The sequence below is a fragment of the Artemia franciscana genome, chromosome 6 (genome assembly GCF_032884065.1).
Source record: "Artemia franciscana chromosome 6, ASM3288406v1, whole genome shotgun sequence".
Classification (NCBI taxonomy): domain Eukaryota; kingdom Metazoa; phylum Arthropoda; class Branchiopoda; order Anostraca; family Artemiidae; genus Artemia; species Artemia franciscana.
In genome coordinates this window covers 25,597,368-25,624,207 of record NC_088868.1, presented here as the reverse complement: position 1 = coordinate 25,624,207, position 26,840 = coordinate 25,597,368, and the positions used below count along the sequence as shown (strand labels likewise).

Below are 26,840 nucleotides of genomic sequence, written 5' to 3'. Positions count from 1 at the left end.
TTTTTTTTACATTAGATTAGTAATTTATCTTTCTGCCATTTGCATCGATTTTCGGGAAAATATTTAACCGACAGGTCCCCTTCGTAGTGGTTGCCAAGGTCGCCAGGGATCGCTACATGGCGTGTGTCCTGATCCAAGTACAAAAAAGTATTAAGTAGATTAGTAAACTATTAATAAAACTCCATGATTTTAATGGAACTCGAACAAGCTTTAAAGCTGTTGTTGTTTTTTTTGTTCTTTTTTGCACTGAATTGACGGAGAAGTCAACATACTATAGATAATAGTATATCTAGATACAAAAATAATTAAATTACCAAATAAAAATGAAATTTTAAATGTCAAAGAAAACATCAAGATTTTAATGTGAGAAATGAAAGGAACTGCCCTGGCAGCTAAAATCCAAACCGACATAACACGAATGCGGCCAACTGAGTTTGTCATGTCGGAAAAAGTATTTATTGAGGAGTTTGGAACTGATCATCTGAAGCGAAATGACAATCCATGTCAGCGCATCAAAAGATTGTTGCTGCCAAACCGCTTTATCTTCATATCAAGATGCCCGAGATTTGACAGGACATTCTCAAATCAATATCCAGTGGAGAGCAGGATTGCCACTAAAGTATGTGCCTTAAATAATAATTATGTGTGTACTTGAATCCGTGCAAATACAAAAACGCGTATATACGCTTTTCATTGTTCCAAGAAAATCATCTTCAAAGTGTCTCAAATTTCGCGGCACTTTTCCACCCATTGTACCGCATTAAACACAGAAAGGAAGTGAAAGGCTGTTAGGATTGGTTTTAGACAGTATTCTTTCCAATTATGCAATTAAAATACATCCTAGAGTTCGCTGACACATCTAAAAGTGATTTTTCAACTTCAGCAAAAGGACCAAAATGCTGCAGACATGTTTTTGCCAGAAAAATCTTTCCAGGGGACTTTATTAGGACATTCCCGCATGTATCATTCGATTCGCCTCTTTGAGATGTATTCAGTTGTATGTTACGCGGTAACTGACTTGTCATATATATACGCGTTTTTACCTTTGCACGGCCGCTTATTCTTCCTACTATGAGCTTTCAACTTATTCCTTTTTAATTTGATAAATAAACCTCTAGTCGAAATGAAAGTTAATTCACCTATGATTTTGAAGAAAGTTAAACTGTCTTAGACATTGGCTTAACTCTCCGGGAGGAGGTTAAGGGATGTTAGGGAGAATTAGGTAAAAAATGATTCTACATTCATAATAAAAGAGTATACTTTTTTTTTATTTTGATGCCTTGGAAGTAGTTGGTGTCTTTGACACCTTTGGAAGGAGTTGAACGTGACAAATTTAAATGCAAGCGAACATAGGTTAGGCTCTTCTGGAGGAGGTTAAGGGGCGTTTGGGGATAATTAGGCAAAAACAAACATTCTACAGTCATCATAAAAGAATATATGTGTTTTATGCCTTGGAAGTATTTGGTGCCTGGGACACCTTTGGAAGGAGTTGGAAATGACAAGTTTAAGCTCAAGTAAAAGCTCAGGAGTATACGTTGTTCTTTTCATTTGATACACTGGGAGTAGTTGGTGCCTTTGCCAGTTTTGGAGGGTGTTGCGGAAGACAAATTCCAGAACAAGTGAACATGGGTCAGGCTCTTCGGGAGGAGGTTAAGGGGTCTTCCGGGGGAAGCGGGCATAAAAAAAATCCTCCAGTCCTCACAAAAGAGTTTATTTTTTATGTCTTGGAAGTGGTTGAAGCCTTTGACACATTTGGAAAGATTTGGGTATGACAAATTCGAAACAATTTTCATAGGTCTGAATCTTCGGGAGGAGGATAAGGTGGAGGGGAAACTGTTTCCCAGAAATGGAAGATCGAAACATAAAAAATGCCCTTTTAAGACAGTATTTTCCCAATTGTCCAGAAGATCCAGCTGAAAAACCTGGAGGGAGGGAGGAGTCCCACTCGTTTCAGAAGATGTACGATACTGTTAAAGAAAAGAGTGTGTTATTTTCCTTTTATTTTCTGTCTAAAAACTAAAAGCTAATAACTGACGATAAATATAAATAAAAACAGTCTTTCTAGACAAAACAAAATTATTAAAATAGAACTTGAAATCAAATTTTGATTTTAATTATTTTTATGCATGAAATTTCAACTAATTTAGTTTTTCTTATGGAAAAAACGATGTCAAGGATTACTGAAAATAATAGTCATTTTTGCCAACCGTCACGTTGTGAATACTAAACCCTAAGGTGCCAAAAATAATTATTTTGATGAAATCCGATAACGAAATGCAGTATATTCAACTTCAGGAAACTCATAACTGGCCCCAGAATTGGGTTTTGAGCAACCTTAAAATCCAATTGAATTTACCTTGACAAGAAATATTACTTGTTGACATGAATTTAAATATTTATCAGAAAGAAAATGACGATCAATGCCTGTTCGCCAAACTATACCGTCACATCTTCTATATATATAAAAATAAGTTGTCTGTCTGTGTGTCTGTCTGTGGATCAGGTGACGTCATGTTTCTGTGTTGACTGACGTCATGAAATTAGTTGTCGTCATTTTTGCTTTGACGGTGACGTCATTCAAGATATTTAAGACATATGTTCACGTAGAAATCTACTAATGTTTAAGTTTACAATGACTGATGAACTTACCATGGCAAAAGCCGATGAAGATGCTCAAAGAGTCTATGCCAAAAAACTTGCTGCTGATAGAGAAAGTCAGAAAAGAAAGCGTGCCGAGGAATCAAAAGAACAGCAAGGAAACAGGCTTGAGGCTAAAGAACGCAAAACCGCGCAGTTAGATGAAGATCCACCTGGACAGCGAGAGTCAAACCATATCAAAACTGAAAATGATAGCGATGATGATTGGGTTTGGGATTTTGACTTGGATAAGGTCATCAATGCCTACCAGATTTTAGTTAAAAAAACAAAGGTTCGGCGATATGTATTTCATAGTGAGGCTGAAAAATAAAGAAGAAAAAGAAAACTGAAAAAAGAAAAAATGTAAAAAACTAAAAAATACTAAAAAGAAAAAACACTCAAAGAGAAATTACAGACTGGGACACAAATGACGACCGGGACACAAATGACGACCGGGACAGAGGGAATATAAATAACGACCGGGACACTCAAAGAGAAATTACAGACTGGGATACCGGGACACAAATGACGACCGGGACACAGGGAATATAAATGACGACCAGGACACAGGTATTTAAGAATATCGTTCAAAGACAAATTTTTAATTGTAAGAAGACCGTTGAAAGAGAAATTTCTAATTGTAAAATGACTGAAGAACCTACAATGGCAACACCCGAGGAAGCTGCTCAAAACGAATGTATTCAAGCCGAAGTAGCTGAGTTGGTAAAGCGTTATGTTTCAGGTTCTAGGTCCGAGAGGCTCCAGGTTTGAACCTTGGCTTTAGCATTAATACAAAAGAAGAAAAAAACTAAAAAAGGTAAAAACTACAAAAAAACTAAAAAGAAAATATATATATATATATTTATATATATATCTTATATATATAAAAATAAGTTGTCTGTCTGTGGATCTGTTAGGTGACGTCATGTTTCTGTGTCGACTGACGTCATGTTTTCGACTGACGAAATTACAGACCGGGACATCGGGACACAAATGACGACCGGGACACCGGCACATAGAGAATATAAATGACGACCAGGACACAAGGAATGTTCGATTATCAATCACCATCAACAAAGCACCGGGACACAAATTAAAGGTAAAACACTAAAACCTAAAAAAAGACCAATTCAAAAACGAATGTATATACAGACCGGGACACAAATGACGACCGGGACACCGGGACATGACGACCGGGACACAGGGACACAACTACAACAGGGACTCCGGGGGGCTCAGGGGGATATATAAATGACGATGGCGACACAGGGAATCGTCGATTAGCAATCACCATCAACAAAGCTCAAGGGCAATCATTAGAATCATGAGGTATAGATCTGAATACGGATTGTTTTCCCATGGACCATTATATGTTGCATGTTCAAGAGTCGTTAAACCTGACATTCTATTTATATGCACAGACAATGGGACAGCAAAGAATGTTGTATATTCGCAAGTTTTACGTAGTTAAAAACATATATATATATATATATATATATATATATATATATATATATATATATATATATATATATATATATATATATAAATATATCTATATTCACAGGTGGGACATAGGGACACAACTACAATGGCACGTAACTAATATGGCGCGAACTACTTACGCGCGCGGGGGGGCTTGGGGGGGGGGGCGCGAAGCGCCCCCACCAACTAGGTGTTGGGGTGGCGCGAAGCGCCACCCCAACAGCTAGTTAACTATAAACTATAACTGTCACATTTCATTTATCTTCAAATCGAAACGACAGTGAGTTAGACATCAAATTCCGAAACAGTTTATACTAAAGAATTTATTTAAATTTGGAAGCTTAGACGCCTAGTCGCAATTTATTAGCCAAAGAGTAAGACACTGACGGCTTAGTGACATCAATTAGAGGAAAGGTTACATTGCCTTCCCCTAGATCCCATCCTATCAAGGGCACCGGCAGAAAGTTTTCCGGGGGGGGGGGCAGACGCCAAAATAGCAGTGGTAGTTGGGTCGACACGGAATATATTTAGGGTTATTTTTTCGTAGGAATAAGTTTATTTTAAAATACTTTAAGCAAAAAAAAAACTCTCAAATAAAAAGATAAATTAAATTGTAGGTAAAATTAGACAAAATACAGTAAATTTTAAACGACAAGGATTCCTGGAAAAGGGATCAATTTATTTAACCAATAATAGATTTAATTAATATGCATAAAATCTTAAAAGAAAATCAAACTCAAACCAAAATTTCAGAAAGATTTATTGCTTTGGTACATTATAACAGATGTGTACTTTTCTTTATGCAATTTCCTATGCCTTGGAATAGTTTATAGAAGGAATAGAGATACTCAAATTATCATCCTGCCTGCATAGATGCCACATTTTTAGTCTTTATCGGCCATATAAAACTTACCTCTTTCATAAAAGAACGATTCTCCCACTTGAAGAAAATCCCTTATATATTTATATATTTAAAAAATATAGAAAAGCGAAAGGAAAACAAAATTTACACTTAACTATCCAGCTGTCGAATTGACCCTCTTTCTTTTTATTGTCCTATTCAACTAAATAAAATGAAAAGGTTAAAAAAACGTTACAAAAGAATCTTACCAAATAGTTTTAAATAACTGGAAGTAAAAACTGACTTGCGCCAATATTCACCAAAACTAAAAATGTAATTCTCATGGCAATTGCTACACCGGCAGTATTGACTTTTTATACTGATTCTAAATATATAAAATTTTCACGGTTTATTGTTACCCACCCAAACCAAAAATCTGAGAAAATTTTTCTGATTTTTGAAAAAAGGGAATATACCCCCCAAAAAACAAGCCATCTTACTGAAAATACTTTTATTAGATGCATCATATCAGAGAATCCTACCGTAGATGTTTCAAGCTTCAATCTTCAAATTGTAGAATTTTGCATTTTTTTTTCAGAAGAAACATCGTCGATGCATGTTTATTTGTTTGTTTGTTTTTTGTTTTTTTTTTCCAGGGGTGTTAGTATCAAACCAAAAGGTCCAAAATAATTGGGAGGGAGCTCATTCCAATGTAAATATAAATCTCTTTTTTAAGTGACCGATACAAATTGAGTCAGGGGAAAGTCTTGTTTTCTGCCATTTTAGGGCACCAAACTACGACTTTATCCCTAAGAGGACAAGTTTGCAATCAATTTAAAATTCTGAGAAGCTAATTGATTTAAAAGTATCAATAAATATATTTTAGGCTACCCAGTTGCAAAAGAAGTAATGTCATACGGTGGCAGTACTGGATTCAACCAAGTCGTTTAGCTTTATTCGTAGTGAAAATAGGCCACGGTTGGTGGTCTGTAATTCCGTATCAGCTGCGATAAGGAGAGAGGAGCCATTGTTTAGGTGAAGGTAGGGTAGATTCCAAAAAAGTACATTTTAATGGACAAAATGATTACTCTTCACGAGGCTTCAGATAAATGTGGGTGTCAGATAAAAAGATAAATGTCAGATAAAAAGGAGGGAGTAGGAATTAATTATAAATATTTCCCTATACACCTAAAATGTTACATTGCCATATCTACCAGTACAGAATTAGAAAAGGCAAGGCAGGCCATTATTTACCCTCCCCGGAAATTTGAAGTGACAAATAATGCTAGGAACTTAGTCTTCAGCGATTTAAAATGGTAATATTCTTTTTTTTATTTATATGAAGTAAGCGAATGTATTTAAATAAATGTGTGCACTGTATTTGTTCATAAGAAAATACTATTGAAAAGGTTGTGATGGCTTCAGTTAGAAGATAAAATTCAGTTAGAAAATAAAATTAAGTTAGAAGATAAAATTCAGTTAGAAGATAAAATTCAGTTAGAAGGTAAAATTCAGTTAGAAGATAAAATTCAGTTAGAAGATAAAATTCAGTTAGAACATAAAATTCAGTTAGAAGATAAAATTCAGTTAGAAGATAAAAATTCTCACAGAGTTTCCATCCATACAAACAACAATACTCTTTTTCATCCAGCCAAAATTCTTTAGTAGTAATATTAGCAAGAAATTTTTACAAAAGTCGCTATTCATCGCCAATTTTTTAAGTATATTCAAATACATCCAAAATTGAAACTGCAAATTAAAACGTAGGACGATACTTATCAACGCCCGATTATTGATTTGCACATTTTAAAAGCAATGAACCAGAGATTTAAGGGACCGGTACCTCAGATTACATTTTGGTTAGGCCTGGATATGATTTGGAAAACAATCAGAAACTAAATAAAAAAGGAGCTTTTCAACTAAAGACCCTCTAGAAGTTATAGAATTTTAATGAAAATCACAGCATCAGATTCAGTTCATCAAATAACCTAGAGGTTTCAGAGTAGAGGTTTCATGCTCATATCTAAAAATGTGGCATTTTGTTATTTTTGGCAGAAGAAAGATTGATGCGTGTTAATTTTTTTCCAGGGGTGTTCGTGTCGACCCAGTGGGCCTCTAACGTCGGGAGAGGACACATTCCAACGGAAATGAAAAGTTATAGTGCCCTTTTAAGTGACCAAAAAAAATCTGAAGGGCAACTATGCCCCCTCTCACGCACCTTTTCCCCAAGATCGTCCGATCGAAATATTGAGATAGCTGTTTTGTTCAGCATAGTTGAAAGGACCAATAACTATGTCTTCGGAGATAAAATGACCCCCTACAACTCATGGGGAAAGGTTTTTAAGTTATAAATTTTTCCCGTTGTTTACGTATAGTATTTGTTATTGGGAAATATGCATACATTTTTTCGGGTGGGGCGAGGAGAATAAATTATCTGCAGGGAGGATTTTCCACAGGGAGAGCTTTCCCTGGAGAGGGAAGCACCCAGGGGATTAATTTTTCAGTGAAAATTTTTATACTGGGTGAATTTGCCAGAATTCCTATGCGAAATTTCTTTATATGCCTTGCTTTCTCTTTACAGATGCAAATGTAGGAGTGGAGATGTTAAGGGTAATTGTTTGGGGTAAATTTTCGGTAGGATTGAACTGTCCAGAGGATATTTATGCGGGGAGGAGGATTTTTCAGTGGAAGTGGAGCTAGATATCGTGGCAATATTTAAAAAAATCAGAAATTAAATAAAAAACATTTTTTTCTACTGAAAGTAAGGACCAGCATTGAAAATTAAAGCGAATAGAAATTATACGTATATGAGAAGGGTTGCCCTCTCCTCAGTATCTCGCTCTTTACGCTAAAATTTAAATTTTGTCCCAATTCCTTAAAAACGACTCCTAGAACCCAAGGTTCGTATAATTAGAACAATAAGTAACTTTTTTTTAAAGTGCGCAAAACTGCTGCGTGAAGAGCCAGGTTTTGAGGAGAGGGCGAAACCCCTCACATACGTAATAATTACTGTTTGTTTTAAGTTTTAATATTGCTCCTTGCTTTCAGTCGTAAAAACTTTTTCTAAAGGCAAAGGAAAATGTACGTCAGTTAAAGCAAAAGTATATACAAACGAAAGAAGTAAGTAATTACAAAGAATACACAAAACTAAAGCCTTCTTGCAAAAACTAAGATACAAACTCCCAGAACTTCGTTATCAAACACCAAAATATGTAATACTTTTAGACTCAGTGTTTGTAAAAAGTAGCACATTATCGAAGTAGTTTTTTTCAAAAAAAAAATATTAAAACTAAGGCATCAAATAAAATTTTTCAATTCAATATTCAATATTCTGATTTAATTTTGAATAAAAAAAACCAATATCATTGACACCTTTATACTTCATAACCGTACAAAATTAAATCTTTCTGAAGATAAATACAATCACTCATGGAAAAAATGATAATAAAACACACAAAATGTATCCGTTCAGGGGAAAATACAGGATATATCAGCTCATGGGTACTCTTGCAATGCAAGCAAAAGTTGACGGCATATTTTTACCGAAATTGCCCCTTATAAAGTTGTTTTCATTGTGTTTTCTATAGTTATACGAACTTTATTGTGTGCTAATAACTGTACTAATTACTAATAAACAAATACATATTTTGATCACCATAAAAGCTGATTCTTTGATTGAATATTATCAATAGTTAGGCTCTTCTACTTTCGTTATTGACAAGGATTGTTAATTACTTACCATTCATGACTATGCAGGATTTGATTATTTTTGTCACTCCAACCGAATCATATAGAAATTTTTTTTATGGAAAACCGGAAAGGGGTAACTCAGTCAGAAATTAGAGCTTATATTTTACTTATTAATGGTCAAAATCTATTGGTAGACACCCAACAACGGGGCAACACACATTTTTCCATGGTTTTTGCTTATTCTGCTCTTCCTCCTTTAGTTTCCTCATAATTACTTTATAGTCCAAAATTTACAGTGGGGAGCATGGCCCTCCTGCCACCCTTTCAGCGCCCATGCATCCTAGAATTTGAAAAAGACCATCTTTTGCATTTTTACTGAAAAATGCATTTATCCTGTATTTTTATTGAAAAAAAATTCACCCCACCTTAATTTTTGAAAAATGTGTTCCTATTTTTTCGTGAATTGGCACCACTGTGGCTGTTGATTGTTAAAAAAGCCACTTTCTGGAGCCAGGGTGGCGCTTTGCTGATTGCTGGCAAATAGTCCATTTTTTTTTTTTTTTTGCACAGACGTTTACTGGTGCCTTTTATCGAAACACACAGGAGACTTATTTCTATCTCGGGGGGGGGGGGGATCCAGCTTTATCTCCGAAAAAGTTAATTAATTTTCATACTCTGCTCTTGATTGTTAAAGCTCACTTTGTAGAGCCAGCGTGGAGCTTTACTGATTTTCAGCAAAAAGTCTAATTTTTAAACATATGATCACTGGGGTATTTGATCGAAACGCACAGGGGCCTCATTTCTATTAGGGAGACCAGCCTTCTCTCCGAAAAAGTAAATTAATTTCCATATTTTATAGTAATCTAGGTTAATACTATTCTCTAATACTGTGAGAATGACGAGAAACACTGTGAGAATGGCGCTTGACGACTGGTCAAAAGTTTGACACAATTTAATTTGTCAAATATGCCTAAGCCAGGATGATCATTAGTAAATATTGTAAAAAAAATCAATTTAAATATCTTTATTTCATATGGTTTGAATTATAAATAATCACGGTTACTACGTCTGTCAGCTGATGTTTTGGTAGCGTTTATTTATTTCTCCATATCAAACCCATTATTAAGACTACTTCCTTCTAAACTAATCAGAAAGTGGTTTAATCATTATTGACAGATCAGTATCTCTTCATTCTGATTTCAGTCAGAAAAATATACTATATTGTTACCGAAAAAAAAAATACCCAGTGAAAACACTTCCTGATACTCAGGTTTTCAGTCCACCAAGATCGGTGTTGATAGCAATTTGGTATTGTGCAGCACAGCCTATTCGAAGATCATCGTCCCAAGTAAAGGATATGGGTATAATGCCCAATTACTACCAATATACGAAAGTTAGTGATTCCTGTTTTTTCGTAGCCTAAATTTTAATGAAGCTACCTATCCAAAGGAGAGTGTGGGGAGGGGGAGCTAAAGGCCTATATCGCCTTCAATCCCCATGTTTTTGAGCGTCCGCTGTTATTTAATTCACTTATGGCATAATTCTACCGTTTTTGCATTTTGTTTGCACCAAGTCACCCCAAAACGAATTCCTATACTAGTGCCTAAACTATCTTCAAAATTGAAACATGTTTTTTAAGTGTATTGAACATAACTGTCGCATGACTTGTCTGTAGGTTAATATAGGCATTTTGCCTATTGAGCCTTAGACGACTTTGACGGAAGAACCTCTTCTAGGATTTGGTTTAAGATTGATAATAGAATGCTGAAAAGAGCCGTTTTTTCAAGTATGTTCATGTCGGGATTCAGGCAGTCATATTAGGACATGTTTGTTCGTTCGAGCTACAGGGAGAGGAAGATCCAAAGAAGGAGGTGACAAAAGGGACTTCTTGAAATGACGCCATGTGAAATATTTTGTCTCTTAACACTAGCAGCAGGTCTTTGGGGGTGCTAAGGCCATTTTACTTTCCCTGGTGGCACCACACGAGTTTTAGCAGCCCCAGTATAAAGTGGGCCACCATATTCAGCAAAGTCTTAAACAGCTCTTTGCACGTTTTCTACAAGACCATCATAGAAAGATTACCGATCTGGATTAAAGAAGACTTTTATACAGAGCATTATTCCAAGGTTTCTAGTACAGAAGGGTGGGATCTGACCCAGGTGGGCACCCCAAGGAAAATTAGCTGAAAAGAGAAGACGAAGTTTATTCATTCTATTGTCTATTGGTAGCTTCTTTTCCAAAGACATAATTGGGATGACCACATAAGAGCTTCAACTGGGAAATAGCTATTGCCTGTTCTCATGACACAAAGGTTGATCATCCAAGGATAGGACGATTTCTTGATATCCAGCATATCCGATGATGGAATAAGAAAGCATTTAAAGGTCTTAATTCTTTGAGACATATCTACAGGCTGTAGCGTTGTGGTATTGTGGAAAGGATAAGATAAGCTTCCATATGATTTGAGTTTTTAGAAAACCTCTTTTCCACTCTCTATGTTAAGCTATCAAAATATCGAAAAATAATTACCTAGTGTTTTATTTCTGAGTCGTAAGCTTGATCCACTTCTGATGCTGAGCCATAAGGTAGTCTAAAGAAAAGCGTCTCAGTCTAAATCTATGCTGCCGAACGCATAGCAGGTTATTTAACTCCACGTAACTATAAAGTTTTTGCAATAGAGCTCGTCTCCTGAACTTTCCAGGTCAGCTTATCGCATAATATTTAGGCTCCACAATAGATGTTATTTATTTTAGGGGAAGAACAACTTGATCAGTCAAGGATAAAATCTGTACAATTAGGAGGAGTCTGAAGTCAACTCGTAATGGTTCAAAAATGTGTGTCAAGAATTTCCCAGTATCATCTCATTTTGCCTATGGACAAGGGCACATTCAGGGTTATATTCAGGCAGAGGGAGGATGTTTACAATAAAAAAAACTTTAAAAAATGCATCCAAAAATTGCTAATATAAGATTTTGTTACATTTTTAAGTCGGACAAAATTTCAGAGGGGTCCAACCCAACCCCCCTCTTGGATACGGCCTTGCCTATGAGTCTTCAGCAGAATTTTCATCAAATTGAAAGGAAGAATGGTACGACGGTTCGAAAATGACATCCCACCCCCTCTTTTACCTTCTTCACCAACTCTTTAGGGTTTTTTAAATCTTAGTAGAGATTTTAAATTGCAGATGTTTCATCTTTAGGAGATTGGCTAAAAACCTTGAAACTAAATTTTTGTTTTAAAATTGACCGTAAAATATATTTATACATATGATATTAAATGTTTTTTATACTTACAAATAACGTCTAATCGCGCTGAAGCTTGAAGTCTTCCAAGGTCATTTTCAACGGTGACTCTATATAATCCTGCATCTTCTAATTGAACATTTCTAATTTCCAATATTCGCACATCATTCCTTTCTTCAAACGAAAATCGGTCTGATGCACATATAGTACTATTTTCCTTATCCCACGTAATTTTGGGTAATGGGTGACCTAAAAAGAGGAATAGAAAGCATTTGGATGATTAATTTATTGAAAAACCCGTTAAATTAACACAAAACAAGACAGAATACTTAAGCAAAAAGCGAAAAGAAACGAACTACAACAAGTAAACTGACAGAAAGAAGAAAAAAGGGATCGAAAAGTCAGAAATGGAAAATAAAATGCAAATAAAATAACTGAATCAGGAGACAGGATTAGTGGGATAAATCAACTTTTCCATTGTGCTTCTTTATCACTTTAACCACGATGATTGTATTTTAAATACTTTGTATAACACCATGGCTAGTATCCGCTGTGAAAAAGTAGGATAGCAATTAGCAATGCTACTTGGCAGTTTCAAATTTTTTTGGCAGATTTTGTCTGAAAATACCATTTTTACATATAAGAATACTTTTTGCTCAAAGAAAAGCTGTCAAAACACAAGTTGGGCTGCGCCGTGCAAAAAGTGGGGTAGCATAGTGGCAACGCTACTTGGCGGTTTTCATGGCCTAATAAAATTTGTTGGCAGATTTTGTTTGAAAATACCAGTGATTCCGCTACCCCAGAATTTGTGAGGATTTCCCCAAAAATATGTTTTCTCGAAAAAAATCCGCCCCCCACAAAATCCCCTTTCGTTCAGGGTTACCTGCCCTTGTAATTTATTACTAGCGACAATCGACCCCTAGTAACTATTACTTTAACTTAACTTGACATAATTTGTAACTACTTTCCAAAGTTTTTGTCTTAGTTATTTATTATGCGTCATAAACCAAGCATAGATCATTGTCTTTTCTTCCTATGCTAGAAAAGCATAATGTTTATAAAGCAATACCATTTCATCAAAGATTCTCTTGTGACTTGTGGTCAGGGTTGCCACTGATTGTAATAAAAAATCACCGTTTTCTCTTAGAATTAATAAAAAAAAAAATCACCAAAAGGCGAATTTAACCTTTTAGGTGAATTTATGCTTGCTATTGATATATGCATATTTTGGTGAATTTATACGTGCTACTAGTCTTCAGAACAAAGAGAAGCATTTTTTATACCAAAAGATTTTAAAATGCCACATTCATACGGGTTTTTTTTTACTGAACTAAAAAACAGTTTCCCTTTTATCTGTTCATTTGCAGATATTACAGAATCTTAGACTTTGAAGACAAACAGAAAATTAGTTGTTTTTTTTTAATGTGCTTGCCTATAGTGGATTTAAAACTGCTGTGTACTGAAGTACCCAAAATGGATAGAATTCACAAAATTGTTGCCTTTAGCATCAATTACAGTCCAAATTTTTAGCATGTATTTCCACTTACTATGGAGTACTTGGTGAAAAGTGTAAGCCTTTTGTTTTCAGGCATGTCAATTTTTGAAGAGTGTCCAACCGCCTCTGTCAGGCTTAGGTAAAACGATTGGTTTGAGAATGACCTCAATGGAAGACCCATACAGCTTTAACTCAACTAATCTCAACTTAACTGCGGCTACCCGTCATTTTCCTCTTTAGTGCTTTTTTCTTACAACATGCATTCACCGCCACAGATCACTAGCTTTTGAACTTAAAGGAAAAATAGTAAAATACGATTTTTCAGTTGAAAACAAAACATAATTACTTCGTTTAATTATAAAAACAAATGCTTGGATTCAATGAGTTTTGATTATTAATCTTCTTGAACTTCCATCTTTTGGCCTTTGACAGAGGTGCATCAAGTATGTCCCAGAATGCATCCGGGACAAAACTCTGCACATGCATGAGAGACGAGATGGCTCTGGGGTTCAGCCTATTTTGCAAGGGGCTCTTAGTGAGCTTCAGCAGAGAGAATGTATCTCTGCTGAGACAACGGAGTGATTCAGGGACACCAATACTTCCACGAACCTGGGGAGGGTCAAGAACAAAGAATTCCACATCCGTCCTTACAAACCCCTAAAAAGAACCACCGCGTCGGTTCTAGCTTGGTGTTTTTTTGTTGTTGTTTTTTTATTTCACCATCAACATGCAGAACCATTTTCCACTCTCTGTTGAGCAAATCTTCTTCAAAATTTAAAGTTTTCAGAAAATTAACTGTGCATCAAAGCAATAAAGAGCTTCGAATCAGAAATGGCAAATTTTCGGATTAGCACATTTTAGATGATTCAAAAGAGGATCAGGGGCATTAATTTGTGATTTAACTTGCAAACATAGCTTTTTATAGAAAGTGATCAATTTGAACAGCATATTGTTAATATTTTCTCTGAAGCAAAGGCAACAATGTTTGTCAGTGGTATTTTTTTCTTTTTTTACTGAATTCATCTGCAATTAAATTTTTCAGCCCTTTACCTGTTGCATCTGGCAGTGAAAAACTGCTCGAGTGGTTCCTGCTCTTCCAGAGAATAATAGCGAACAATTATTAGAAGAAATGTTGTTGTTGTTCTGTCTGTGGATTCATCAATAATGATTGAGATCTTCGTCACTTTCAATATTGCAACTATCTCGTATTCACCTACTTTTCAACTTACATTTTCATTATTGCGGTTGTATTTATCCTCGCTAAGGAGTATTTTTCTTTTTTCCTTGAGGATTTTTTTTCGCAGAGAATTTTATTTTGCATAAGACTTTTTATCTTTAAATGTATTCCCCTTCTCCTCCTCCCCTTATCATTACTACTCTGGTGCCCTCCCCCTGTAGTATTCTTGGCGGGCGGTCATGCTTGATTGAGTGGTTCAACTGCAGCCTAGGATCTTTTTACGGTCTGGGAAAGTTGTTAATTAAGTTTATATAATTTTACAGATCACATATTCAGCTCAAAATGGCACATTGAAAATTTTTTAAATACCCTGGCCTGCCTCCACAACTTCTAATGCTTGAGTAATTATTAAAACTTGAAAAAGTAACTGGAAAATTCAACTTGAAAAAGTAACGGGATAGGCTACTTTTGACAAAGGACAAGTCAACGTCTTGATTCTTTGGTTGTGGGCTTGCCAGTCGTTAGCGGGCATTCAGGATTAGACATCGCATCCGCTCTGCTTGAAGCTTTGAAGAATCACTCTCTGACGGTAGAAGATATCAAGCAGGAGGTAGTTTCACGCTTATTGGTCTCCGCGATTCTCCATGAACTGGGATGCAGTGCATCGCGTCGAATTAGCTGAAGAATATGCGCGAAACTCGTCACAGTGAGTCTCAGGTCTTTGTGACCTCATATCCACTGGTAAAAAAAAAGGTTATGGAAAAAGTTTTAAAGCAATGATAGCCCTCGCCGAGACACGAGGTGTCAGTTTCAAGAAGCCATCTTTCTTTTCCTCCACTAGGTTTGCCACATACTCAGGACAAGTTTTCAAAACTTTCAGCGACAACTACTTCCTGATGTTTTTCTTCCTCAGTGATAATTAAGATGATTATTTGAAAAAAATTCTCACATACCGTCGTGCTTAATATTTACGAAACTGTATCTAGCCTTCCTCTTTCACTCCAAAGGTAAAGCTCTTACCATGGAAAATTACGAATATACTGAATAAATACACTGATGACCTTGCCAAAATGAAATTACAACTGTTAGAAGATGATCAAGTTGATTCTCAGCTACTTCCTTGCTTCTCGAAAGCCGCGTCTTCCTTATCGACAGATTGTTTATGCCATTGAGTTTCCGTAGTTTTACGCCAGAAATCCTTGATGTCATGAGGGACGCATTCAATAATTGATAACGATGTGGTTTCTGAGTTAGGAGATTCTGCAGGAATGGCTAGAGAGGCAGTTGCTGCAACTTCTTGGGAACTTTGCAGCTTCATAGACAAACTATTGAATAATCTCAATTCACGCTTTTTTGTAGTAATGTAGGTAGAAAAGTAATAATAGGCACTCACTAAGCTACAAAAAAAATCGACCAAAGAAAATAGCACATGGGTAGGCTGACCATACGTCCCGGAGAATTCGGGACAGTTTCGGTTTTAAGGTCTCTATCTTGGCGTTCTAGATAGTTTCCAAAATGGTCAGCCCGGGATTTCATAGCCTAGGAAAAAATTACAACCCTTAAAACATCTAAGGATAAGTATTTGAAAGGTAAATTTATCCCAGTTTCTTAATATACCGAATTTAGAAGAGATATGTTATATTTTGCTTATTTTTGGCAAATGATGAGTTTTTGGTCCTTATTCCTAAAAAAAAGTTTCTCTCACTCGAGCTAAGAAGCTTTTTCCTATCCCATTATTGCTAGAAATCAAAATTTTCGACCCTGTACTCATAAAACAAGACAGTTTACAACTTTGGTAGTCCCAGTAGTAGATTAAATTAAAAAAAAAAAACAAGTTTTTCCCCTGAAAGTAAGGAGCAACATTAAAACTTAAAACGAAAAGAAATTACTACATCTATGAGGGGGTTTGTCCCCTCCTCAATACCTCACTCTTTACGCTAAGTTCAAATTTTGTTCCAATTCTTTAAGAATAACCCCCTGAATCACAAAGACCATTTAATTAGAATAAATAGCTCTTTTTAAAGTACTAAAAAAAACTTCAGCATAAAGAGCGAGGTATTGAGGAGGGGCCAAACCCCTTATATACGTAATAATTTTTGTTCCTTTTAAGTTGTAATGTCACTTATTTTTTTCTTACTTTCAGTGGATAAAACTTGTTTTTTAATTTAATTTCTGATCTTTTTCAAATAATGCTGGGATATCCGGCACCCTCTTCATGGAAGATTCTCTTCCCCTGTGAAAAATTTCTCAATGAAAAAATCTTTGGTTGTGGACTTGCCAGTCGTTAGCGGGCATTCAGGATTAGACATCGCATCCGCTCTGCTTGAAGCTTTGAAGAATCACTCTCTGACGGTAGAAGATATCAAGTAGGAGGTAGTTTCACGCTTATTGGTCTCCGCGATTCTCCATGGTACAAATTTAACTGGGATGCAGTACATCGCGTTAAATTAGCTGAAGAAGATGTGCGAAACTCGTCACAGTGTGTCTCAGGTCTTTGTGACCTCACATCCACCGGTAACAAAAAAATGGGTTATGGAAAAAGTTTTAAAGCAATGATAACCCTCGCCGAGACACGAGGTGTCAGTTTCAAGAAGCCAACGTTCTTTTCCTCCACTAGGTTTGTCACATACTCAGGAAAAAACTTTCAGCGACAACTACTTCCTGATGTTTTTCTTCCTCAGTGATAATTAAGATGATTATTTGAAAAAAAATCTCACATGCCGTCGTGCTTAGTTTAGAAGGGATCATTAATATTTAGCAGAGCGGAGCTTTCGGCGAGGGTTATCATTGCTTTGAACTTTTTCCATAACCCATTTTTCTGTTACCGGTGGATGTGAGGTCACAAAGACCTGAGACACACTGTGACGAGTTTCGCACATCTTCAGCTAATTTAACGCGATGTACTGCATCCAAGTTAAATTTGTACCATGGAGAATCGCGGAGACCAATAAGCGTGAAACTACCTCCTACTTGATATCTTCTACCGTCAGAGAGTGATTCTTCAAAGCTTCAAGCAGAGCGGATGCGATGTCTAATCCTGAATACCCGCTAACGACTGGCAAGTCCACAACCAAAGATTTTTTCATTGAGCGAGGTATTGAGGAGGGGCCAACCCCCTTATATACGTAATAATTTTTGTTCCTTTTAAGTTGTAATGTCATTTATTTTTTTCTTACTTTCAGTGGATAAAACTTGTTTTTTAATTTAATTTCTGATCTTTTTCAAATAATGCTGGGATATCCGGCACCCTCTTCATGGAAGATTCTCTTCCCCTGTGAAAAATTTCTCAATGAAAAAATCCTCCCTTGTAACCCCCCCCCCTCCTCTGGGAGGAAACAAATAAACATGCATCCATGATCTTTCTTCTGGCAAAAAATACAAAATTCCACATTTTTGCAGATATGAGCTTGAAACCTCTATAGTAGGATTCTCTGATACACTGAATCTTACATTGTAATTTTCATTAAGATTATATGACTTTTAGGGGGTGTTCTTCTCTTGTTCTTGAAAATATTGCAAATTCTCTGCGGCTCGTATTTTTTGATGGGTAAGACTAAACTTAATGAAACTAATATATTTGAAATCAGCACAAAAACTCCAATCCTGTTGATCCATCTATTGATATAAAAATTTTGTTTTTTAGAGTTTCGGTTACTATTGAGCCGGGTCGCTCGTTACTTACACGAACTGATTGACAAAGAGCTTTAAAATAACTGATTTCTTTTTTCTAGCTATAAAAAATCCACTTTACAAATTATGTATTTTTTTGGTTCTTATAATTACAAAATAATAATTGATAGTGCGGGGCTCAAAAACAGTCACTTCATTTCTTGGGCCTTGATTTAGAAAGTTGCCTATTTGGGATGATTTAGTTTAATGTAGCCCTTCATATAAAGCCAAGCCAAAAAATAGGAAAGGGTCCAAAGTAATTTCCACTTTGAACGAAGATAAAGTTTAATTTTTTATGATCATAATACCAATAATATTGTTGGTGAAACGTTTCTGAGATTAATTTTTTTCAATATCTGTTGATCAATCACTCGATAGAAAACTTGCATGATGGGAAGTACTATCAATTATTCTTATTTTGCATAATCAGTTCTAAAATTAGACTTTTAGCCAGAAGAGAAAAAAAGATCACACTTAATTTGGAAGAACTCAAAGAGAGAAATTTGCATACCGGCTACAGCACACTGGAACCGCACTATATCACCCACTTCCGCTACTTTGTTATGTGGCACTGCATAAAATTTTGGTGCTGATGATCTCATGCGCAGTCGTGGTAAAGGCTGTAATTCTTCAGTGTAGTTTCTTCTTCCTAAAAAAGTAACACTGATACAGAATGGTCCGATCAAAAAATAAGCCACAGACAGATAAAATAAATACAACAGCTAAAGCCGTATCCAGAGGGAGGGCGCGTTACGCGGTTTGAACACTCCTCCGCCCCGAAAAGCTTGTCCGACTCGTAAAAACGAAACGGAAATTAATATAAACAAATTTTTGATGCCTTTTTCTAAAAAAAATTGTCCCCCCCCCTCCAAAAAAAATCTTGGATACGACCCTGGCCAAGGTAATCCGTAATCCTCAATAAAACGTCGCTTTTGCCATGTTTAACTTATGAAAAGTGGATCTTCCGAATAATAAAATTTCTTTTTATATTTCAATTCAAAGAAAGGAGCATTAAAAATTACCAATTTCAGTTGAAGTAAAATATTTCAACTGTTGATTTCTTGTGAGTATCTCAGAAATAGACATATATTCATTTCGTTGTTTTTACGAGGGGGTACTATGAAAAAACACAATTAAATGAAAAATGCTCCAAATTCACGGCTATTCATAGTGAAATTGGCAAAAAAAAAAAATCCGAGGGTCAGTAAGTTTCGCAACGTTCAAGTATTCATAAAAATATGTCCCAAATATTGAAAATATCAAAAACAGGGTAAAATAATACTTTCTAAAGCCCTGCCTCTCTAAAAAAAACTTTTAGGCTCCCCAACCTCCCAATGAGAAAAAAATGATAATTCCACAAAATTGTCGATCTTTCTTACGTAACTGAAGGCTTCAAGGCCTTTAACCTTGAAACTTTAGTTAGGATTGTAAGCCAAAAGAAAGAGAAAAGTTTTTGAACAAACATATTAAACACGTCAACGTCGGCTACGCGTCAACGTCGGCTACCATGAGAATGGCTAAACAGTAGCCAAGAAACAAGAATAGTGTGTGAGGCATCTTCATTTGGAATTGCGAGCAGATGGTTGGATTTATCTCTTTTTATAGTAGGTTTTATGGGGCTGCGTGGAGTTTTAATTGAAAATTATCATTTTTAGTCATTTAGTCGCTATAGATATATAGATTATGTTGTACATGTATATATGCAGGGCCGTATCCAGGGGGAGGCCTATTAGGTTTTTGGGCTTTTTTTCAGTTTTTGGGCTATTGGCCTAACTTCAAAAGCACAAAACAGGTGATTTATAAGAATAATGTAAGATATTATTGGAGTAATCGTTAAACATGGAGACTCGGAGAGGCTGGGCATAACTCCGAAGGCTTCCCTACTTACATTCATGGTATATCTATATAGGCCTAAGAACAAGGGAAGAGTTAATTACGATCTTCAAAATTTTTAAGTTAATTGGTATGACTCAGAGTAAACATTCCAAAAAAAGGATCAGATCATTTGCATAACCAATAAACATACTATATGGTTTTTAAATAGGCCTCGTTCAAATCAATTTCCACCGGCTGAATGGCAAAGCATTTGGAGTCAAGCTACGAGCATCTGTCTCAATTAAGTTACACTGAATGAAGGACTGTCAGAACCTTTAAAATTTAGCATAGCTCTAGCTAATTATTGATTTGAGATAGTCATATGAAAGCAGCCACGCGCTTAGAATTTATGCCCAAATGTAATAACGCTCTTTTGGACAATTTGTCACTGGATGAAATTTTTTTAAATAAAGAAAGGTTGTCTTGTACATAATTGCTCAACAGCTATGTAGTATATAGTTTATATGTTGACTATGTTGACTATAAGACTGACTATAAGAGCGTGTTCAGGAGCAACAAAAATTAATATATTAAATGAAAATCAATTTTTTTCGCTCAATATGAGAGTAAATTAACAGCTGGAATGATTGAAAACTTAATTCATATTAAATTTTGTATTTAATTTTTGAAAATATGGTTAAGTAGTGTATTTAGTGAATTAACTTCAAAACATCATCATCAAATAGGGAAAAATGGAGGCAAGTGACTGAATTTATGAGAATTAATTGGTATTAATTAATTCATCAACACTTATATTTTTCATATTTTACTCATCACTCATTAATAAAAGAGAAATAATCATTATAATCAAATGTGGTAGCGACCTGTAAGTAAGGAGCGACCCGGCTCAACTCTAGCCAAACTCTAAAACCATAATTTTGATACAAATTAGATATATCAAAATAATTAGCTTATTATGCTGATTTCATACATATAAGTTTTATTAAGCTTAGGGTTTAAGTTTTAATTATTAAGTTTAAGTTTTATTAAGGCTAAGAGCCTGAGAAAATTTGCCTGATTTTGGAAAAAAGGGGGAATGCCCCTAAAAGCCATAGAATCTTAACCAAAATCATACCATCAGATTCAGCGAATCAGAAAGCCCTGCTGTAGAGGTTTCTAGCTCCTATCTGCAAAAATGTGGAATTTTGTAATTTTTGCCAGAAAAGATCACGGATGCGTGTTTTTTTTTCCAGGGGTAATCGTGTCGACCCAGTGTCCTATAATACCGTGAGAAGGCTCGTTCGAACAGAAATCAAAGGTTCAGTGTCCTTTTTAAGTGAACAAAAGATAGGAGGGCAACTAAGCATCCTCGCCTGCCACTTTCTCCCAAAATTGTCCTATCAAAATTTTTCGATAGCCATTTTGTTCATCATAATTGAAATGCCTAATAACTATGCCTTTGGATATAACATGACCACCCCCCCCCCCACAGCCCCAGGAGAAAGGTCTTTAAGCTATAAAAGTTCTTGATTATTTACACATAGTTTGGAAAGTATGTATATATTTTCGTATGGACGGAAGGGGAGAATTTTAGGGGGTTTTCACCGGGAATTTTCCATGGAGAGGGAAGTTTGCAGGGGTAAACTTGGAGAATTTACCAGAATTCCTAAAGAAAATTATTTTTATATATCTTGCTTTATCTTTTCCGTCTCAATTTTACGTATGGAATTATTAAGGGTAATTGTCAGGGGTAAATTTTCACCAGGACTGAATTGTCTAGAGGACATCGCCGTGGGGCGGGGGATTTACTCGTGGAGGTGGGGCCAGATTTCCTGGCACTTTTAAAAAAAACGATCTTAATTAAATAAAGAAAACAAGTTTTTTCCACTGAAAGTAAGGAGCAACATTAAAACTTAAAACGAACAGAAATGATTACATATATGAAGGGGATTGCCCCCTCTTCAACACCTCGCTCTTTACGCTAAAGTTTAAATTTTATCTCAATTCTTTAAGAACGAATCCTGAAACACAAAGGTCGTTTAATGAAAACAATAAGAAGCTTTTTTATTACTTCAATAAAAGTAATAGAAAACTTGTGATAAAGTTTCCCCAAAATACATTACTAGTCCTGTACCTAGTCCAACCTCTGGGCTTGAATGAATTTCATCGGAAAACCACCAACTCTAAAATACCATGGACACCAAAATAACGTTTCATCATGTGAATGGTACATCTTTAAAACGGGACCATTGTTATGACTATGTCCGAGTGTCAAAATCATCATAGGACCCAACTTTTTGTGCTGTGAACCCCAAGTTATTTTTCTTTCTACCATTATCAATCCTAATACGACATTACAAGCTCTTTGATCCCGGCTTGACTACTAATCCCACTGGACAAAAGTCCACTAGGTCAATAAGATCACAAAAGTGACACTTTCCCTGTCCCTCCAGAAGACTGATGGGTGGACTCGAACTCAAATGTAAGACTTCTAATTCTAGCTTGACCAGACATTGAGCAATATCGATTTAAAAATGTAATAACCTAAGGCTACAAAGCCTTTTTGTGTAGATGTGTAGGCCTGTAAACGTCATTCGTGGCGATTTTATAGCTGTCTAGCCAGGTGTTAAACGAAATTTAAACTTCTGAACACGGTTGCCATTTGAAGGAAAGCAAATAAGATGAGGATACCACCAAAACAGAGAAAAAATCCCCTAATAGATAAGATAAGTTGAACCGGAAAAGCGGAGAAAAGAGCGCTAAAAGTATCTCTTTGACATCCCTGGCAAAGGTTCTGCAGCTTACTTGAATGTATTTAAAATTGCCTAGCGTAGAAAACAGCAATTAGGTCACCTTTCCAAAATGAAAACATGACTAATTTATCATTCCTAGTAGTGATGTTAAAGAGCATGATCCAAAAACCCTTTGGCGGCTTTTCCGGCTAATCCCATGGCTTTTAAATGAACATCTTTTATTTTACTTCTTGTCATCAACAGCAAAAAATTGATGCATACCATCCGCTTTTAAGGAGGCGTTAATGAAAATTCAAATAATTTTGCAATTTGTCAGATGTCAGACCAGTCAGATCAAGCCAATTCAAAATATAAAATGTTGGCTGACATTGCTATAGAATTGCAGCGATTCCATCCATATGTTAATAGACAAATCGCAATTATGTGTACCGTGAAATATTATGTTATCAAAAGGAGTTTTTCTCACGGTCTAAATCTTTCTTCGCAATTATATTTATGAACAGGGTTAAAGAAGTGCTAATTGCTCACTTCTAAAAAGAATTATGAGCAAACATGCTGACATATTTGTGGTTAGCGTTTAAATAGAAGCTAGGAATAAAAATTGGTAAGAGAATTGAGAGGGAAACCTCAACAACTAATCAGCAATACACAAACACACACATATCTATATATATAAAAATAAGTTGTCTGTGTGTGTGTGTGTGTCTGTCGAGTGGCGTCATGTTTGTGTGTCGACTGACGTCATGTTTGTCGACTGACGAAATTACAGACCGGGACATCTGGACACAAATGACGACCGGGACACCGGGACATAGGGAATATAAATGACGACTGGTACACTCAAAGAGAAAGCGACCGGGACACAAGGAATGTTCGATTAGCAATCACCATCAACAAAGCACCGGGACACAAATAACGACCGGGACACAGGGAAAATAAATGACGACCAGGACATATAAAAAAAACTAAAAAACTAAAAAAAGGTAAAAACTACAAAAAAAACTAAAAAGAAAAAAAACTAAAAACTAATAAAAAAACTAAAAAAGCTAAAAAACTAAAAAAAACTAAAAAAGAAAACAAAATAAAAAAAAGAAAAAACTGAAAAATAAAGGAGAGAAAAAAAATAGAAAAAACTAAAAAGGTAAAAACTACAAAAGACTAAAAAGAAAAAAGAAAATAACTAAAAAAAAAGTAAAAACCAAAAAAAAAACTAAAAAGAAAAAAAAGGGGGAAAAACACAAAAATTTATTTCATGATATAGGCTACCAATTCAAAAACGAATGTATATACAGACCGGGACACCGGGACACAAATGACGACCGGGGCACAGGGAATATAAATGACGACTGGGACACAGGGACACAACTACAACGGGGACGCCGGGGGGCACAGGGGGATATATAAATGACGAAGGGGACACAGGGAGTGGTCGATTAGCAATCACCATCAACAAAGCTCAAGGGCAATCATTAGAATCATGAGGTATAACTAAAAAATACTAAAAAAAGGTAAAAAACTAAAAACTAAAAAAAAAAAGACCAATTCAAAAACGAATGTATATTCAGACCGGGAAACCGGGACACAAGGAATATAAATGACGACCGGGACACTCAAAGAGGAATTACAGACTGGGAAACCGGGACACAAATGACGACCGGGACACAGGGAATATAAATGAAGACCGGGACACAGGGACACAACTACAACGGGGACGCCGGGGGGCACAGGGGGATATATAAATGATATATAAATGAGCTGTTGGGGTGGCGCTTTGCGCCACCCCAACAGCTAGTATATATATATATATATATATATATATATATATATATATATATATATATATATATATATATATATATATATATATATATATATATATATATATATATATATATATATATATATATATATATATATATATATATATATATATATATATATATATATATATATATATATATATATATATATATATATATATATATATATATATATATATATATATATATATATATATATGAAATGTGTGCCACTGATATGTCCAAAAATCTTTAATTAAGTATATGTCTTTTCCATCCAGTATAATATTAAATAAAAAAAAGTTTTTCTACTATTACTATTGTTTTGATAGCTTATTATTGTTCTGATAAAACGAACATAATATTTCAAGAGTCGTTCTTAAAGAGTTGGGACATAATTCAAGCTTTAGCGTAAAGAGCGATGTTGTTGGAGGAGTAGCCCCCTCATAAACGTAATAATTCCTGTTCGTTTTAAGTTTTTACGTTGCTCCTTACTTTCAGCTGAAACAAACTTTTTTTTTAAATCCAATCTCTTATCGTTTTCTCGAATAATTCCAGGAAATTTAGTTACAAAGGAAAAATCCCTCCTCTCCAAGGATTTATTCTCTTGACTAAACAATCCTGGTGAAAATTTGCCTCGGACAATTACCCTTAATACCTCCACGTGTAAAATTGAGTCGGCAATGAGAAAGATAGACATAGGAAGAATTTCGTGTAGGAATTCAGGCAAATTCCCCCAGTGTAAAAAATTCCCTGAAGAATTAGCCCCTTCCTAGAAGTTTTCCTCCCCATGAAAAATCATCTCCGTGAAAAATCCCAAGAGCAGATAATTTCACCCCCTCCCCCTAAAAATGTCTGCATGCTTCCCAGTACCAAATACTATGCATAAACACTGGGCAAATTTTGTAACTTTTAGACTTTTATCGTAAAAAGACGTTTATCTAGAGGCTGTGGGAGGATTATGATATTCCAAAGGCATAGTTATTCGGCCTTTCAACTGTGGTGAACAAAACGGCTATTTAAAAATTTTAATCGGATGATTTTGAGAAAAAAGGGGCGTGGGGGGGGACCTAGTGGCCCTCCAATTGTTTTGGTCACTTAAAATAGGCACTATAACTTTTAATTTCCGTTCGAATGAACCCTTTCACGATATTCTAGGACCACTTCAGATAGGCGCTTGAAACCTCTACAGTAGGGTTCTCTGGTGCGCTGAATCTGACGCTGTGATTTTCATTAGGATGCTATGACTTTTAGGGGGTGTTTCCTCCTTTTTTTGAGAATATGGCAAACTTTCTCAGGCTCGTAATTTTAGATAGACAAGATTAAACTTAATGAAACTTATACATTTGAAATCAGCATAAGACTCTGATTCTTTCGATACACCTATTGATATCAAAATTCCGCTTTTTAGAGTTTCGGTTACTAGGTCGGTCCTTACTATAGCTCGTTACCACGAACTGTTAGATTTATACTGTGGTCTTTTTAACCCTCGAAGGTTACGGATCCTTGCTCATCTAGAGACAATAATTAATTAATTTCCAGAGAACCACCTCATAGTCCGTTATAATAAAAATCCTACCTTGCTGAAAGCCTCTCTGCCGCCGTGTAAAATTACAAAGAATAATAATACCCGAAAAACTCAGGCTAAGTGGCTACCAAATGAACATTTTAAGCTGTGAAAATGGCCAAAATGGCAAAATCTTTGGTCTTTCAAATGCGTTAAGAGGGCTTATTTTTATCGGGGGGCACAAATTCAAAAAACTACATAAAAGCAAATTATTTGAAAATATAAGTAATCAGGAGAATTGGGATATTGAGATCTCTTAAGGAGACGGTCCCAGGCCTAAACTTCTTTGTGTATACACGCCTGGACACTTTTTAGGTACCTAACCTCTTGGAATTAAGTAAACATCCGCTGGATAAAGAAAGTACGAAAAACTTACATTCCAGATGGGTAATGGAAAAACATCTGACCTCATAAACCTCGAAATAAGAAAACCATGAAAATTACTTAAAGATTGTGTTTTTAAATCAGATATCGCATTGCATCTCTTTTTCTGAACGGCTTAAATTTGGCCGGTACTTCTAATTTAGTTTTGCTTGTGTGTTGGATATATTCTGCCTGACCAAGCCCAGATATGAAAACTATTTTAAATCCAAGCTACTAGGGCCCATGTATCATTTCTCCGAAAACAGAGGTGGTAAGTAGAGAACAGGAAGGACACCCACAGAAGTTA

At 35.6% G+C, this 26,840-nt stretch overlaps 1 protein-coding gene across 1 annotated transcript in view; it reads right to left on the bottom strand.

Annotated features, from left to right (window-relative positions):
* Positions 1-26,840, bottom strand: part of LOC136028528 (titin-like) — a 524,102-nt gene that overhangs the window by 53,293 nt on the left and 443,969 nt on the right. Inside the window, exons 54-55 of the mRNA XM_065706373.1 lie at positions 18,748-18,885; positions 11,947-12,144 (exon numbers count right to left, since the gene is read on the bottom strand). Coding sequence (XP_065562445.1) covers positions 11,947-12,144; positions 18,748-18,885 — 336 coding nt within the window. The remainder of the gene's footprint in view (positions 1-11,946; positions 12,145-18,747; positions 18,886-26,840) is intronic.